The sequence below is a fragment of the Mobula birostris genome, chromosome 16, assembly GCF_030028105.1.
Source record: "Mobula birostris isolate sMobBir1 chromosome 16, sMobBir1.hap1, whole genome shotgun sequence".
Taxonomy (NCBI): domain Eukaryota; kingdom Metazoa; phylum Chordata; class Chondrichthyes; order Myliobatiformes; family Myliobatidae; genus Mobula; species Mobula birostris.
The window spans coordinates 79,361,141-79,378,260 of NC_092385.1; the positions used below are offsets into that span (position 1 = coordinate 79,361,141).

At 44.9% G+C, this 17,120-nt stretch overlaps 1 protein-coding gene across 2 annotated transcripts in view; it reads right to left on the reverse strand.

Annotated features, from left to right (window-relative positions):
* The window catches only part of stab1 (stabilin 1), a 341,714-nt gene that overhangs the window by 134,738 nt on the left and 189,856 nt on the right, over nt 1–17,120 (reverse strand). For both annotated transcript variants that reach the window (XM_072280942.1, XM_072280940.1), the window contains exon 34: nt 16,144–16,263. In XM_072280942.1, the coding sequence (XP_072137043.1) occupies nt 16,144–16,263 (120 nt within the window). The remainder of the gene's footprint in view (nt 1–16,143; nt 16,264–17,120) is intronic.

The window sequence follows — 17,120 nt, forward strand, 5'->3', positions numbered from 1 at the left end:
CTCAACAGGACCAATATCCTTGTGGGCAGGTTTGCTAGAGCTGTTGGGGAGGGTTTTAAACTAATATGGCAGAGGGATGGAACCAGAGTGATAGGGCTGAGAACAGGGATGTTGGCCTACAAAGAGAGGTGGTGTATAGGAAGACTGTTAGGAAGGACAGGCAGATGATAGGGCAACATTGCAGTCAGTGGGATGGGCTGCAGTGTAAAAGGAAGACAAAACTGAAGAGGGTGACAAACGTAGGACTGAAAGTGTTATGTTTAAATGCACACTGAAAACAGAATAAAGTAAATGATCTTGTAGCACAGTTGGAGGTTGGCAAGTATGATGTTGTATCACAGATTCATGGCTGTAAGATGATTGTAGTTGGGAGCTTAATTTCCAGGGATACACAAAAAATCAAAAGAACAGGTAGGTAAGCAGGAGGAGGAGGAGTTCACTCTGCTGGGAAAAGATGAAATAAAATCTTTAGAAAGAGGCGTCAAAGGATTGGAAGAATCACTGTAGATAGTTCAGAAACTGCATGTGTAAGACGACCCTGTTGGCAGCTATTTACAGGCATCCGAACAGTAGCCAGGATGTGGTCTACAAATTACAGCAGGAGACAGAAAAAGCACGTCAAAAAAACAATATTATGTTAGTCATGGAATTTCAATATGCATATAGATTGGGAAAATCAAGTAGATGCTGGATCTCAAGAGGGAAAATTTGTGGAATGCCTCCAAGACTGCTTTTTGGAGCAGCTTGTGGTTGAGCCCTCTAGGGGTTCAGCTATTCTCGATGGGTGTTGGGTAATGAACCGGATATGATCAGGGAGATTGAGATAATGGAACCTTAGGAAACAATGATCATAATATGATAGAATTCACCCTGCAATTTGAGAGTCAGAAGCTAAAGTCAGATATATCAGTATTACAGTTGAGTAAAGGGAACTAAAGAGGCATGAGAGAGGGGCTGTCCAAATGTGATTGGAAGGGGATGATAGCAGGGATGATGGTAGGGCAGCAATGGCTAGAGTTTCTGGGAACAATTCAGAAGGTGCAAGATAGATAGTATTTTGAAGGTGAAATGACACAACCACGGCTGACAAGGGAAGTCAAAACCAACATAAAAGCAAAAGTGAAGGCATATAATAGAGCCAAAATGAGTGGGAAGTTAGAGGATTTGGAAATCTTAAAAAACCAACAGAAGGCAACTAAAAAAACATAAGAGGGGAAACAGGTGAAATATAAAGGTGAATTAGCCAATAACATCAAAATTTACACTAAAAGATTTTTCAGATGTAGAAAGAATAAAAGGAATAAAAGGGAGGTGAGGGTAGATATCAGACCACTGGAAAATGATGGTGGAGAGACAGTAACGGGGTCAAGGAAATGGTGGATGAACTGAATAAGTATTTTGCATTAGTCTTCACTATGGAGAATACTAGGAGTATGCTGGAAGTTCGACAGTGTCACTCGGTAGAAGTGAGTGTAGTTGCTATTACTAAGGAGAAGGTGCTTGGGAAACTGATAGATCTGAAGTTAGATAAGTCACCTGGACCTGATGGAATACACCCCAGGGTTCTAATAGAGGTAGCTAAAGTGACCGTGGAGGTATTAGTAATGATCTTTCAAGAATCAATTCCAGAGGACTGGAAAATTGCAAATGTCATTCCACTCTTCAGGTAGGAAGTAAGGCAGAGAAAAAAAGGACATTTTAGGCCAGTTAGCCTGACCTCAGTGGTCCGGAAGATATTGGAGTCGATTCTTAGAGATGAGGTTTCAGAGTACTTGGAGACACATGACAAAATAGACCAAAGTCAGCACGGTTTCCTTCAGGGAAAATCTTGTCTGACAAATCTGTTGGAATTCTTTGAAGACATGACAAGCAGGATAGACAAAGAAGCATCGGTGGATTTGGATTTGTATTTGGATTTTCCGATGGCCTTTAATTAGCAGTACATGTGGCTGCTAACCAAAATAGGGTCCCTGGGTATTACAGGAAAAATACTGGCATGGACAGAGCAGTGGCGGATTGGCAGGAGGCAAAGGGTGCAAAGAAAGGGATCCTTTTTGGACTGGCTGCTGGTAACTAGTGGTGCTCTACAAAAGTACATGTTGGGAACACTTCTTTTTACGTTATTATGTCAACAATTTGGATGACGGAATTGATAGCTTTGTGGCCAAGTTTTCAGATAAGAACATAGAACATAGAACATAGAATAGTACAGCACAGTACAGGCCCTTTGGCCCACAATGTTGTGCCGACCCTCAAACCCAGCCTCCCATATAACCCCCCTACCTTAAATTCCTCCATATACCTGTCTAGTAGTCTCTTAAACTTCACTAGTGTATCTGCCTCCACCACTGACTCAGGCAGTGCATTCCACACACCAACCACTCTCTGAGTAAAAAACCTTCCTCTAATATCCCCCTTGAACTTCCCACCCCTTACCTGAAAGCCATGTCCTCTTGTACTGAGCAGTGGTGCCCTGGGGAAGAGGCGCTGGCTATCCACTTTATCTATTCCTCTTAATATCTTTCACAAATCTATCATGTCTCCTCTCATCCTCCTTCTCTCCAAAGAGTAAAGCCCTAGCTCCCTTAATCTCTGATCATAATGCATACTCTCTAAACCAGGCAGCATCCCAGTAAATCTCCTCTGTACCCTTTCCAATGCTTCCACATCCTTCCTATAGTGAGGCGACCAGAACTGGACACAATACTCCAAGTGTGGCCTGACTAGAGTTTTAAAGAGCTGTATCATTTCATCACGACTCTTAAACTCTATCTCTCGACTTATGAAAGCTAACACCCCATAAGCTTTCTTAACTACCCTATCCACCTGTGAGGCAACTTTTAGGGATCTGTGGACATGTACCCCCAGATCCCTCTGCTCCTCCACACTACCAAGTATCCTGCCATTTACTTTGTATTCTGCCTTGGAGTTTGTCCTTCCAAAGTGTACCACCTCACACTTCTCCGGATTGAACTCCATCTGCCACTTCTCAGCCCACTCCTGCATCCTATCAATGTCTCTCTGCAATCTTTGACAATCCTCTACACTATTTACAACACCACCGACCTTTGTGTCGTCTGCAAACTTGCCAACCCACCCTTCTACCCCCACATCCAGGTCGTTAATAAAAATCACGAAAAGTAGAGGTCCCAGAACAGATCCTTGTGGGACACCACTAGTCACAATCCTCCAGTCTGAATGTACTCCCTCCACCATGACCCTCTGCCTTCTGCAGGCAAGCCAATTCTGAATCCACCTGGCCAAACTTCCCTGGATCCCATGCCTTCTGACTTTCTGAATAAGCCTACCATGTGGAACCTTGTCAAATGCCTTACTAAAATCCATATAGATGACATCCACTGCACTACCCTCATCTATATGCCTGGTCACCTCCTCAAAGAACTCTATCAGGCTTGTTAGACACGATCTGCCCTTCACAAAGCCATGCTGACTGTCCCTAATCAGGCCATGATTTTCTAAATGCCCAGAGATCCTATCTCTAAGAATCTTTTCCAACAGCTTTCCCACCACAGACGTAAGTCTCACTGATCTATAATTACCCGAACTATCCCTACTACCTTTTTTGAATAAGGGGACAACATTCGCCTCCCTCCAATCCTCCGGTACCATTCCCGTGGACAACGAGGACATAAAGATCCTAGCTAGAGGCTCAGCAATCTCTTCCCTCGCCTCGTGGAGCAGCCTGGGGAATATTCCGTCAGGCCCCGGGGACCTATCCGTCCTAATGTATTTTAACAACTCCAACACCTCCTCCCCCTTAATATCAACATGCTCCAGAACATCAACCTCACTCATATTGTCCTCACCATCATCAAGTTCCCTCTCATTGGTGAATACCAAAGAGAAGTATTCATTCTCGCTCACTCCCACAGCCTCCAGGCACATCTTCCCACCTTTATCTCTAATTGGTCCTACCTTCACTCCTGTCATCCTTTTTTTCTTCACATAATTGAAGAATGCCTTGGGGTTTTCCTTTACCCTACTCGCCAAGGCCTTCTCATGCCCCCTTCTTGCTCTTCTCAGCCCCTTCTTAAGCTCCTGTCTTGCTTCCCTATATTCCTCAATAGACCCAACTGATCCTTGCTCCCTAATCCTCATGTATGCTGCCTTCTTCCACCTGACTAGATTTTCCACCTCACTTGTCACCCATGGTTCCTTCACCCTACCATTCTTTATCTTCCTCAACGGGACAAATTTATCCCTAACGTCCTGCAAGAGATCTCTGAACATCGACCACATGTCCATAGTACATTTCCCTGCAAAAACATCATCCCAATTCACACCCGCAAGTTCTAGCCTTATAGCCTCATAAATTGCCCTTCCCCAATTAAAAATTTTCCTGTCCTCTCTGATTCTATCATTTTCCATGATAATGCTAAAGGCCAGGGAGCAGTGGTCACTGTCCCCCAGATGCTCACCCACTGAGAGATCTGTGGCCTGACCCGGTTCATTACCTAGTACTAGATCTAGTATGGCATTCCCCCAGTCGGCCTGTCAACATACTGTGACAGGAATCCGTCCTGGACACACTTAACAAACTCTGCCCCATCTAAACCCTTGGAACTAATCGGGTACCAATCAATATTAGGGAAGTTAAAGTCACCCATGAGAACAACCCCGTTATTTTTGCACTTTTCCAAACTCTGCCTCCCAATCTGCTCCTCTGTATCTCTGCTGCTACCAGGGAGCCTATAGAATACCCCCAGTAGAGTAACTGCTCCCTTCCTGTTCCTGACTTCCACCCATATTGACTCAAAAGAAGATCCTGCTACATTACCCACCCTTTCTGTAGCTGTAATAGTATCCCTGACCAGTAATGCCACCCCTCCTCCCCTTTTTCCACCCTCTCTATCCCTTTTAAAGCACTGAAATCCAGGAATATTGAGAATGCATTCCTGCCCTGGTACCAGCCAAGTCTCTGTAATGGCCACTACATCATAATTCCATGTATGTATCCAAGCTCTCCGTTCATCACCTTTGTTCCAGATGCTTCTTGCATTGAGGTACACACACTTCAGCCCTTCTACCTTACTACCTTTACACCCTTTATTCTGCTTCACTTTCCTCAAAGCCTCTCTATATGTTAGAGCTGGCTTTACTCCATGCACTTCTTTCACTGCTCTATCGCTCTGGGTCCCATCCCCCTCGCAAATTAGTTTAAAACCTCCCGAACCATGCTAGCAAACCTACCTGCAAGGATATTGCTCCCCCTCGAGTTCAGGTGCAACTCATCCAATCTGTACAGGTCCCACCTTCCCCAGAAGAGATCCCAATGATCCAAAAATCTAAAACCCTGCTCCCTGCACCAACTCCTCAGCCACGCATTCAACTGCCATCTTCTCCAATTCTTACCATCTCTGTCACGTAGCACTGGCAGCAATCCTGAGAACGCCGCCCTTGAGGTCCTGTTCTTCAGCCTTCTGCCTAATTCCCAAAACTCACACTTCAGGACCTCATCCCTCTTCCTGCCTATGTCGTTGGTCCCAACATGTATCACGACTTCTGGTTGCTTTCCCTCTCGTACCAGGATGTCGTGCACCCGGTCAGAGACATCCCGGACCCTGGCACCCGGGAGGCAACAAACCATGCGGGTGTCCTTCTCACGTCCACAAAATCTCCTGCCTGCTCCCCTGACTATAGAGTCTCCAATAATGACAGCTCTCCCCTTCTCCGTCCCACCCTTCTGCACCACAGGGTCAGACTCAGTGCCGGAGGCCCTGCCACCGTGGCTCACACCTGGTCGGTCATCCCCGCCAACAGTACCCAGGACGGTCAACTTATTATTCAGGGGAATGGCAACAGGGGTGCTCTGCACTACCTGTCCGATCACCTTCGCTTTCCCCCCCCTCTGACTGTCACCCAACGACCTGCTTCCGACAGCCTAGGTGTGACTACCTCCCTGTAGCTCTCATGTATGACTGCCTCATTCTCCCTTATGAGTCGAAGGTCATCCAGCTGCTGCTCCAGATTCCTTACACGGTCTTCCAGATCGCCCAGCCGTATGCACTTCTGGCAGATGTGACTCTGCAGGAGGGGGGAGTTCCCCCAAGACTGCCACATCTCACATGAGGCACATCACCATCTCCAGGAGGCATTGTAAAGACTAACTGCGAGCAAGCTTGTCCTCCGCCTCTTGTCGTTGAAGCCTCTTGAGTCAAAGCCTCAAAGCTCCACTCCTTCACTGGCCCACTCACTCACTGACCGCTTTCCACAGGCCGGTCCACTTGAGTTATCCCTCTATTTATCTGTTTGAGCCTTTCAAAATGTTTGGTCACCCGACCTCGATTGGCCAATCAGCTGCTTTCTGCTGAGTCTGAGCTATTCAAATCTTGATTGTCTAATGAACGGCTTTCTGCTGATCTATTCAAATCTTGAAGATGGTTGGAGGGGCAGGTAGTGTTGAGGAAGCAGAGAGGTTGCAAAAGGACTTAGACAGATGAGGAGAGTGGGCACAGAGGGGCATAAGGAACACAGTGTCGGGAAGTGTAAGGTCATTCACTTTGGTAGAAGAAAGAGTAAAAGTGTAGGCTGTTTTCTAAACAGGGAGAAAATTCAAAACCGAGGTGCAAAGGGACTTGGGAGTCCTCGTGAAGGATTCCCTAAAGATTGACCCACTGGTGAGGAAGGCAAATGCAATGTTAGCATTCATTTCAAGAGGACTAGAATATAAAAGCGAGGATGTAATGCTGAGGCTGTATAAGGCACCGGTGAGACCTCACTTGGAGTAAGGTGACAGCTTTAGGCCCCTTATTTAAGAAAGGATGTGCTGACATTGGAAAGAGTTCAGAAGAGGGTTCTGAGAATGAAGGGTTATCATGTAAGTAACAGTTGAGGGCTTTGGGTCTGTAATGCTGGAATTTAGAAGGATGAAGGGGGAATCACATTGAAACCTATCAAATGTTGAAAGGCCTATATAGAGTGGATGAAGAGAGGATGCTCCCTTTGGTGGGGGTGTCGAGGACCAGAGGGCACAGTCTTAAAATAGAGGGATACCCATTTAGAACAGAGATGAGGAGAAATTTCTTTAGCCTGAGGGTGGTGAATCTGTGGAAATTGTTACCACAGGTTGCTGTGGAGGCCAGGTCATTGGGTGTATTTAAGGCGGACGTTAATAAGTTCTTGATTTGTCAGGGCATGAAAGGTTATAGGGAGAAGGCAGGAGAATGGTGCTGAGAGGGAAATGGATCAGCATGGTGGAATGGCAGAGCAGACTCGATGGGCTGAATGGCCTAATTCTGCTTCTTTGTCTTATGGTCTTATGGACTGGGTAGCCAAAGATCTTTTCCCCAGGGTGGAAGTGACTAATACTGGGGGAAACACAAGGAAATTTGCAGATGCTGGAATTTCAAGCAACACACATAAAAATTACTGGTGACCGCAGCAGGCCAGGCAGCATCTATAGGAAGAGGTACAGTCGACATTTCGGGCCGAGACCCTTCGTCAGGACTGGGGGATATGACTTTAAGGTGTTTGGAGGAGAGTACAGGTGAGATGTCAGAGGTAATTTTTTTTAAACAGAGTGGTGAGTCTGTGGATTGCTCCACCAGAGGTGGTGGTAGAGGCAGATGCATTAGGGATACTTAAGAAACTCTTGAGATAAGCAGATGGATGGAAACAAAAAGGATGGCTATATAGACGGGCTCCAAGAGGACCACAAACCTGTCGTGGTTTGGAGGCTTGCATGTCTCAATGACCTGGAGAGCGACGTTGGCTGGAGTCAGGGCTTTATGCTTTGGCTCTGGATAGGGTCACCCATGGCAAACAAGACAAAGGGTAGAGGGCAGACGAAGATTGATTCACTAGTCCTCCAGATTCAGGGGTTTCGCTCAGGGCTAACAACGCTGACTGTTCAAAGAAGACTGTTACAGAAACAGCAATGAAGAATCCTTCTACATTTGTGTGCAGTGGTATTCCTGAGTCTCCACCTGGGGCTTGCATGGCCCGGGAGTAGTGAAAACCGAGAGGTAGCTACTGGCATAAAGAAGGTAGCCTGAACACTATGAAAACGAAGACCACAATTGGTTGCTGGCCAAGGACTGACAGAGATGGAAGACCTTCATTACTGCCCTGAATGGCAGCAGGTGTAATGGGCAGTAAGTAATTAATTAGCAGGGCAGGGTCAGATTGATTTTGGAGTAGGTTAAAAGGGCAACACAATATTGCAGGCCTAAGACCCTGTACTTGTCGCAGTGTTCCATGTTTTACGAAGTAGATATATACCTACAATAGAAAATAATGTGCAGAGCATTGCAAAGCTCTAGAGAAATGGTTGTCATTGAATAGATGCAGAACTATAACTTCACTTTGTAGATGTATATCTTGCACTAGTGTTCCTGTAATTGATGTAATGATGGAGAGGAGGCAGGCCCTGATGGATTACGTGGTAAGGCTCTGAAAACTTGTGCCAACCAACTGGTGGGAGTATTCAAGGACATTTTCAACCTCTCACTGCTATGATCAGAAGTTCTCACCTGCTTCAAAAAGGCAACAATTATACCAGAAGAGTAGGGTGAGCTTCCTTAATGACTATCACCCAGGGGCACTCACATCTAGAGTGATGAAATGCTTTGAGAGGTTGGTCATGACTCGACTAAACTCCTGCCTCAGCAAGGACCTGGACCCACTGCAATTTGCCTATCACCACAATAGGTCTACAGCAGGCACAATCTCAATGGCTCTTCACGTGGCCTTAGGTCAGCTGGACAATACAAGCACCCATGTCAGGATGCTGTTCATTGACCATAGCTCAGTGTTTAACACCATCATCCCACGGTTCTGATTGATTAGCTACAGAACTTGTGTCTCTGTACCTCCCTCAACTTCCTAACTGGAAGACCGCAATCTGTGTGGATTGGTGATAATATCTCCTCCCCGCTGACGATCAACACTGGTGCACCTCAGGGGTGTGTGCTTAGCCCACTGCTCTACTCTCTCTATACACATGGCCGTGTGGCTAGGTATAGTTCAAATGCCATCTATAAATTTGCTGATGATACAACCATTGTTTGTAGAATCTCAGCTGGAGATGAGAAGGTGTACAGGAGCGAGATATACCAGCTAATTGAGTGGTGTCGCAGCAACGACCTTGCACACAATGTCAGTAAGATGAGGGAGCTTATTCTGGACTTCAGGAAGGGTAAGACTAACAAACATGAACCAATCTTCATAAAGGGATCAGAAGAGAAAGAGTGAGCAATTTCAAGTTCCCCGGTGTCAAGATCTCTGAGGATCTAACCTGGTCCCAACATATCGATGCAGTGATAAAGAAGGCAAGGCAGCAGCTATATTTCATTAGGAGCTTGAAGAGATTTGGTTTGTCACCTAAAACACTCAAAAACTTCTATTGTGGAGAGCATTCTGATGGGCTGCATCACTGTATGGTAGGAGGGACTACTGCACAGAACTGAAAGAAGCTACAGAAAGTTGTAAACTTAGTCAGCTCCATCTTGAATGCAAGCTTTCTTGGAACCCAAGACATCTTCAAGGAGCGGTGCCTCAGAAAGGCGGTGTCCATTATTAAGGACCTACATCACCCAGGGCATGCCCTCTTCTCATAGTTATTGGCATTAGTGGCAGACCAATCAATTTGAAGAAAGAGAGAGCTTCACACAGGTCAGGGAAAAGAGTTTAAAAAAGGACCGTTTCGTGAGGCTCGGTGCATTAGTGGCAGACTAATCCGGCGATCCCCAACCACCTGGCCACGGACCAGTACCGGGCCGCAAAGCATGCGCTACTGGGCCGCGAGGAAACGATATGATTTGGCGATATGAGTTAGCTGCCCCTTTCCTCATTTCCTGTCACGCACTGTTGAACTTGAGCACATGCGAGGTCATTACCCACGCGTCATCCATGTCAGCGCAGGAAGGAGATCAACTCCTCGAGCTTGCAAATGACAGTGGGCCGAAAAGTATGTTTGACATAACATCTCTGCCGGCATTCTGGATCAAAGTCAAGGCTAAATATCCTGGTATAACCACGAAAGCACTGAAAACGTTACTTTCATTTCCAACATTTTTCTGCGAAGCAGAGTTTTCTGCAATGAATGCAACAAAAACTAAATTGTGGAATAGACTGGAAATAAGGAACCCCCTTCAAGTATCGCTGTCTCCCATCACCCCTCGATAGGACCGTGTTGTTGCAGGAAAACAAGCCCAGGGCTCCCACTGATTCAGCGATATTGGTGTGTTCCAATGATTTTATATGTTCATACGGGGAAAATATGTGCTGTGTGTTTAATATCCAAACGTTACTTAAAATGTTATGATGCTATTGACTTACTTATATCACCATATAACAATTACAGCACGGAAACAGGCCATCTCAGCCCTTCTAGTCCGTGCCGAACGCTTACTCTCACCTAGTCCCACCGACCTGCACTCAGCCCATAACCCTCCATTCCTTTCCTGTCCATATAGCTATCCAATTTAATTTTAAATGATAATATCGAACCTGCCTCTACCACTTCTACTGGAAGTTCATTCAACACTTACTTCAAGCTCTCCTGTCCTCCCCTGATAATTGACTTATCGCTATATTCATGCGAGGAAAATATGTGCTGTGTGTTTAATATTAAATTCGTTAGATAAACCCTTTTAGAAATGAAATTGAGTGTATTAGCCACTTATCACCTATATTCCAGTCAAGATTAACACCCCCCCGCCGAACAGAATCGCCAAAAACGATTTGCAGAAAAAAAATTGGCAGGTACACGCATGCGCACTGGTGCCCGCGCAAGGCTTCATGGTCATTGGAGTCCTTCTTGGGGTAAACACAACGTATTTGACTGCTACTCTTGTCCGTTGGCAACCCTACCCTCCACACCCCCCTACCACCCCGATCCCCCGGTTGGCCGGTCTGCAAGAATATTGTCAATATTAAATCGGTCCGCAGTGCAAAAAAGGTTGGGTCCCCTGGACTAATTGATTTGAAGAGAGGGAGAGAGCTTCACACAGGTCGGGGAAAAGAGTTTAAAAAAGGACCATTTCATGGGGCTCAGCGCATTACCAGCAGACTAATCGATTTGTGATTCATTTGCAAGAGCAAATAAAAGTAAAGCAGGGTCAAAGTGGAGCAGCCACTGTGTGAGTGGGCCAGTGTAGGAGTGGGAGCTTGAGGCTTTGGCTCAAGAGGCCTCGGCAAGGAGGCACAGGTAAGTAGCAAGTAAGACTTTTGTAGTGATTGAATAAAAAAAAATCACTAAATTACAGCTAATTAAATAAAGGGATGATGCAGGATCAGGAGATGTGCTGTAGCTGCATGCTGTGGGAGCTGGTGGACCCCACAGTGATTCCTGGTGACCACATCTCTAGCAGGCGTTGATGTTCGCGGAACTCAGGCTCAAAGTTGATGACCTGGAGTCTGAGCTTCAGGGAGGGGGAAAGTTACTTGGACTCTCTGTTTCAGGAGGTAGTCACACCCATTAGATTAGATGCCTCAAATTCGGTCTATGGTGATGTATAAGAGGGTGTGACTGCGAGTGAGGTGGGTAGTGGGATCCAAGAGACAGTGCTGAAGGAGCCTCAGCCCTCGAGCTTGTCCAACAGCTCTGAGATTCTTGGGGACTGTAGGAAGGACGAGCAACCTAACTGTGGCACCATAGTTCAGGCAGCCGTTCAAGAGTGGGGAGAGAAGAGAAATGTAGTTGTAATTAAGGATCATTTAGTCAGGGGAATAGACAGAGTTCTCTGGCGTGAGGATAGAGAGTCCTGAAGGCTGTGTTGCCTGCCGGGTGTCCGGCTTTGGGACATTTTGTCTGACCTGCAGAGGAATTTGCAGTGGGAGGGGAAAGATCCAGCTGCCGTGGTCCATGTGGGTACCAACAACATAGGTAGAATGTGGGACGAGGTTCGGCTTTGGGAATTGGAGCATCTAGGGACTAAATTAAAAAACAGAAACAAAAAGGTGGTAACCTCTGGATTACTACCTGAGCCACGTGCAAATGGGCATAGAGTCAAGAAGATTAAGAGTTAAATGCGTGGCTCAGGGATTGGTGTGGGAGAAGTGGGTTTGAATTCACGGGAAATTGGCACCAGTATTGGGGAAGGAGGGAGCTGAACCAATGGGACGGGCTCCACCTGAACTGTGATGGGACCTGGATCCTAGTGAATCACATAACGAGGGCTGTGGATAGGGATTCAAACTAAATAGTAGGGGGTGGATTCAACAGATTAGAGAAGTATGGATAAAGCAAAAGAGAAAAGTGTGGATAAAGATAAAGTAAAGGCAAAAGATAAAAAAAGAGAAAAGTAAGAGTGGAGTGAAGAAAAGTCAAGTGCAAAAGAGTAAAAGATTACAAGATTTTAAAAGCACAATAAGTGTAAAGGCACTTTATTTGAAACAAGGTCAGTGAACTTGTGGCACAAATCAGTACAAGGGGGTATGATTTTGTGGCCATTACAGAGATGTGGTTGCATGGTGGAGAGCATTGGGAATTAAATATCCAAAGATATCAGATCATACAGAAGGATAGGCAGGAAGGTGAGGGAGGTGGGGTAGCACTCTTAATTAAAGATGAGATCAGGGTGATAGTGAGAGACAATATAAGATCTAAGGAGCAGAATGGTGAATCCATCTCAGTAGAGATTAGGAATAGTAAAGGAAAAAAAAATATCATGAAGAGTTGTCAATCGGCCACCGAATAATAACATTACAGCGGCACAGGCATAAACGGAGAAATATCTGAGGCATGTAAGGGAACAGCAGTTATCGTGGAGGATTTTAACTTGCACATAGATTGGGTGAATCTAGTTGGTCAAGGCAGTCTTGAGGAGGACTTCATCAAATGCATCCGTGATGGCTTTCTTGAACAGCATGTTACTGAACCTACAAAGGAACCTATCTTAGATCTGGTCCTGTGCAGTGAGACAGGTAAAATTTGTGATCTTGCAGTCAGGGATCCCCTTGGAAAGAGTGATCACAGTATGATTGAGTTTCTCATACAAATGGAGGGTCCAATAGTTCAATCTAAAACTAGTGTATTATGACTAAACAAGGAAGACTCCAATGGGATGAGGGAGGATTTGGCTAGTGTAGACTGGGAACACATGCTATATGGTGGGACGGCTAAGGAACAGTGGAAGACTTTCAAAGAGATTTTTCACAGTGGTCAACAAAATATATATTCCAGTTAAAAGCAGGGACAGTAAGGGTGGGGAGAGCCAGCCTTTGATAACTAAGGAAATAAAAGAAGGCGTCAAACTAAAAGCTTGTGCATACAAATTCGCCAAGAGTGGTGGGAAACTGGAAGATTGAGAAAACTTTAAAAGGCAGCAAAGAACCACTAAGTGAGCAATAACAAAAGAGGTTGTGAAAATAAACTAGCACAAAATATAAAAAACGGATAGCAAAAGTTTTTTTAATTATATAAAGCTGAAAAGGGTGCCTAAAATGAACATAGGTCCCTTGGAGGACGAGAAGGGGGAATGGATATTGGGTAATGAGGAAATGGCAGACACTTTGAATGATGATTTTGTGTTGGTATTCATGGTGGAGGACATGGCTAATATGCCAAAGAGAGATGATATGGATATGATAAGAGGTGAGAACCTTGATACAATATCTATCACTGGAGGTAGTGCTGAGCAAACTTGCGCGCCTGAAGATAGACAAGTCCCCTGGTCCTGATGGAATGCACCCCAGGGTACTGAAAGAAATGGCAGGGGTTATAGTAGAGGATTTGGTGATGATTTACCAAAATTCTCTGGACTCTGGGCATGTCCAGGATTAGAAGACGGCGAATATCATGCCACTGTTGAAAAAAGGATGTAGGCAAAAAGCAGATAACTATAGACCAGTTAGTTTAACATCTGTAGTTGGGAAAATGCTTGAAGCTATCATTAAAGAAGAAATAGTGAGGCATCTGGAAAGAAATGGATCCATCAGGCAGATGCGGCATGGATTCAGCAAAGGCAGGTCCTGTTTGACAAACTTGCTGGAGTTCTTTGAGGATATAACGAGTGCAGTGGATAGAGGGGAACAGATGGATGTTATTTACTTGGATTTCCAGAAGGCGTTCGATAAGGTGCCACATAAAAGACTTATACAGAAGGTAAGGATTATTGAGTTGGGGGGCGATGTATTGGCATGGACAGAGGATTGGTTAACTAATAGAAAGATGAGTTGGGATACATGGGTGTTACTCTGGTTGGCAATCAGTGGTGAGCGATGTGCCGCAGGGGCCGGTTCCGGGCCTACAGCTGTTCACAATATACATTAACGACCTGGAAGAGAGGATTGAGTGTAGAGTAGCTAAGTTTGCTGACAATGCTAAATTGAGTGGAAAAACAAATTGTGCAGAAGATACAGAGAGATACATATCGATAGGTTAAGTGAATGCGCAAGGGTCTGGCAGATGGAGTACAATGTTGATAAATGCGAGGTCATCCACTTTGGAAGGGAAAACGAGAGAGCAGTTTATTATATAAACAGTAAAAAATTGCAGCATGCTGCTGTGCAGAGGGATTTGGGAGTGTTTGTGCATGAATCACAAAAGGTCGGTTTGCAGGTGCAGCAGGCTATCAAGATGGCAAATGGAATGTTGGCCTTCATTGCTAGAGAGATTGAAATTCAAGAGCAGGGAGGTTATGCTCCAAATGTGAGGCCACACTTGGAGTACAGCATGAAGTTCTGGTCTCCTTACTTGAGGAAGGATATACTGGCTTTGGGGGCAGTAAAGAGGAGGTTCACCAGATTGATTCCACAGAAGAGGGGGTTAGACTACAAGGAGAGATTCAGTCACTTGGGACTGTACTCACTGGATATCAGAAGAATAAGAGGTGATCTTATAGAAACATATAAGATTATGAAAGGAATAGATAAGATAGAGGCAGGAAAGTTGTTTCCACTGATAGATGAGATTAGAACTAGGGGACATAGCCTCAATATCTGAGGAGTAGAATTAGGATGAAGTTGAGGAGGAACTGCTTCTCCCAGAGAGTGGTGAATCTGTGGAATTCTCTGCCCAATGAAGTGGTGGAGGCTACCTCAGTAAATATATTTAGGACCAGGCTGGATAGATTTTTGCATAGTAGGGGAATTAAGGGTTGTGGGGAAAAGGCAGATAGGTGGAGATGAGTCCATGGTCAGATCAGCCATGATCTTATTGAACAGCGGAGCAGGCTTGACGGGCCAGATGGCCTACTCCTGTTCCTATTTCTTATGCTCTTATGTTACCAGAAGGTACAGAAGCCTGAAGGCACACACTCAGAAATTAAGGAACAGCTTCTTCCCCTCTGCCATATGATTCTGAAATGGATATTGAACCCATGAACACTACCTCACTTTTTAAAAAATACATGTAACACCAATCCCCCACCCACTGGGCTCATCTGCAAACTTCTGCTAACAGCCACATGACTCAGCAGTAAGAGAACCACCTTTCAGAAATGATATACGTCCAGGATCGTTATGATTTGGGGTTCAACCAAACAGGAACGTTGTGATGTTCCAATTAAGGAAATCTTGATCTGGGTGAACGCTATGTAAATACTGCACATACACAATTCTTGGTCAGCAAGAATTAACAAATCGTACACCGCATAAAATTATAAAGGACGTATACTTACTAATTTCTGCGTGAAAACACCTATCATTCATCCTTCTCTCCCTCCCTGCCCCCTTCCTCCTTGGAGCCATTCATCTGCACAAAGCACTCCTTCCAACAGCATTCTGCAGCATCTTCCCTTCTATCCCACTTCGCAGCTCCTGCCCAGAGACCCCCATCCAGATTACCATCCGTCACAAAACTCCCTCCGCCCCACTCTCTCTGGAACTTTCTCCAGATCCCACCATCCTGATTGACTGACACTGCATCCCTAATTGAACAGCAGACTGTCTTATCTTTAGCCAAAACTTTCTACCAGCAGGACACACTGCTTTCACAGAAAACAGCATGGCAGCAGAAACCTTAACCAGGGCATTTCATATACATTACTTCCGGTTTGTACTATCTTTAATCTAACTATTTAATGTACATATATATATTTATTGTCATTAATTAACTTATTTTTTTTTCTCTCAATATTATCATGTATTGCAATGTACTGCTGCTGCCAAGTTAACAAATTTCACCTGATTCTGATTCTGAAAGGAGTATGCCATGCAGATACAAAGCGCATTCCATACCTGACCTTTCCTTCTGTAGAATATTACTTGATGTGACGATCCCAGCATAGTTTTTCTTTGAATTCCGTCTTTGATTTTATCGTACAGGAGTTTTTCTCCGGGAATGATATGATATTTCACCTGTAGAAGAAAACATCACAGTTTGTGCAGTACGCTCAGCTACCCTCTCCTAAGGTACACTGGAGGCTAAGAGCACAAGATGAAGGAGCAGCATAATGTGTACCGAGACTCTCAGCAAGCAGAGGCTGATGATAGGGCAAAATTGCAGTCAACAGGACGAGCTGCAATGTAAAAGGCAGACAAAACCGAACTAAAGGACTAAAGGTGCTATATGTGAATACGTGCATTACATGGAATAAGGTCAGTGAGCTTGTAGCACAGTTACAGATTGGCAAGTATGATGTTGTAGGCATCACTGAATCATGGCTGAAAGAAGATTACAGCTGGGAGTTTAATATCCAAGGATACAAGTTGTATCTAAAGGACAGGCAGGAAGGCAGAGTGGCTCTGTTGGTAAAAACTGAAATCAAATCATTAGAAGGAGGTGATATAAGGTCAGAAGGTGTTGAATCTTTGTGAATAGAGCCAAGGAAGTGCAAGGGTAAAAAGACCCTGACAAGAGTTATATACAGATCCCCAAACAGTGTTAAGGATGTGGTCTATAAGTTACAATGGGAGATACATACCAAAAGGGCAATGTTAAAAGAATGATTGGGGATTTCAATGTGCAGGTAGATTGGGAAAATCAGGTTGGTGCGGGATTTCAAGAGCAGAAATTTCTAGAAAGCCTATGAGGTGGCTTTTTAGAGCAGCTCGTGGTTGAGCCCACGAGGGGATTAGTTATTCTGGATTGGGTGTTGTGCAATGAACCAGAATTTTTTTTTAAGAGAACTTCAGGTAACAGAACCCCCTAGGGGCAATATGACCAAATTCACCCTGAAATTTGAGAAGGGGAAGCTAAAGTCAGATGTATCAGT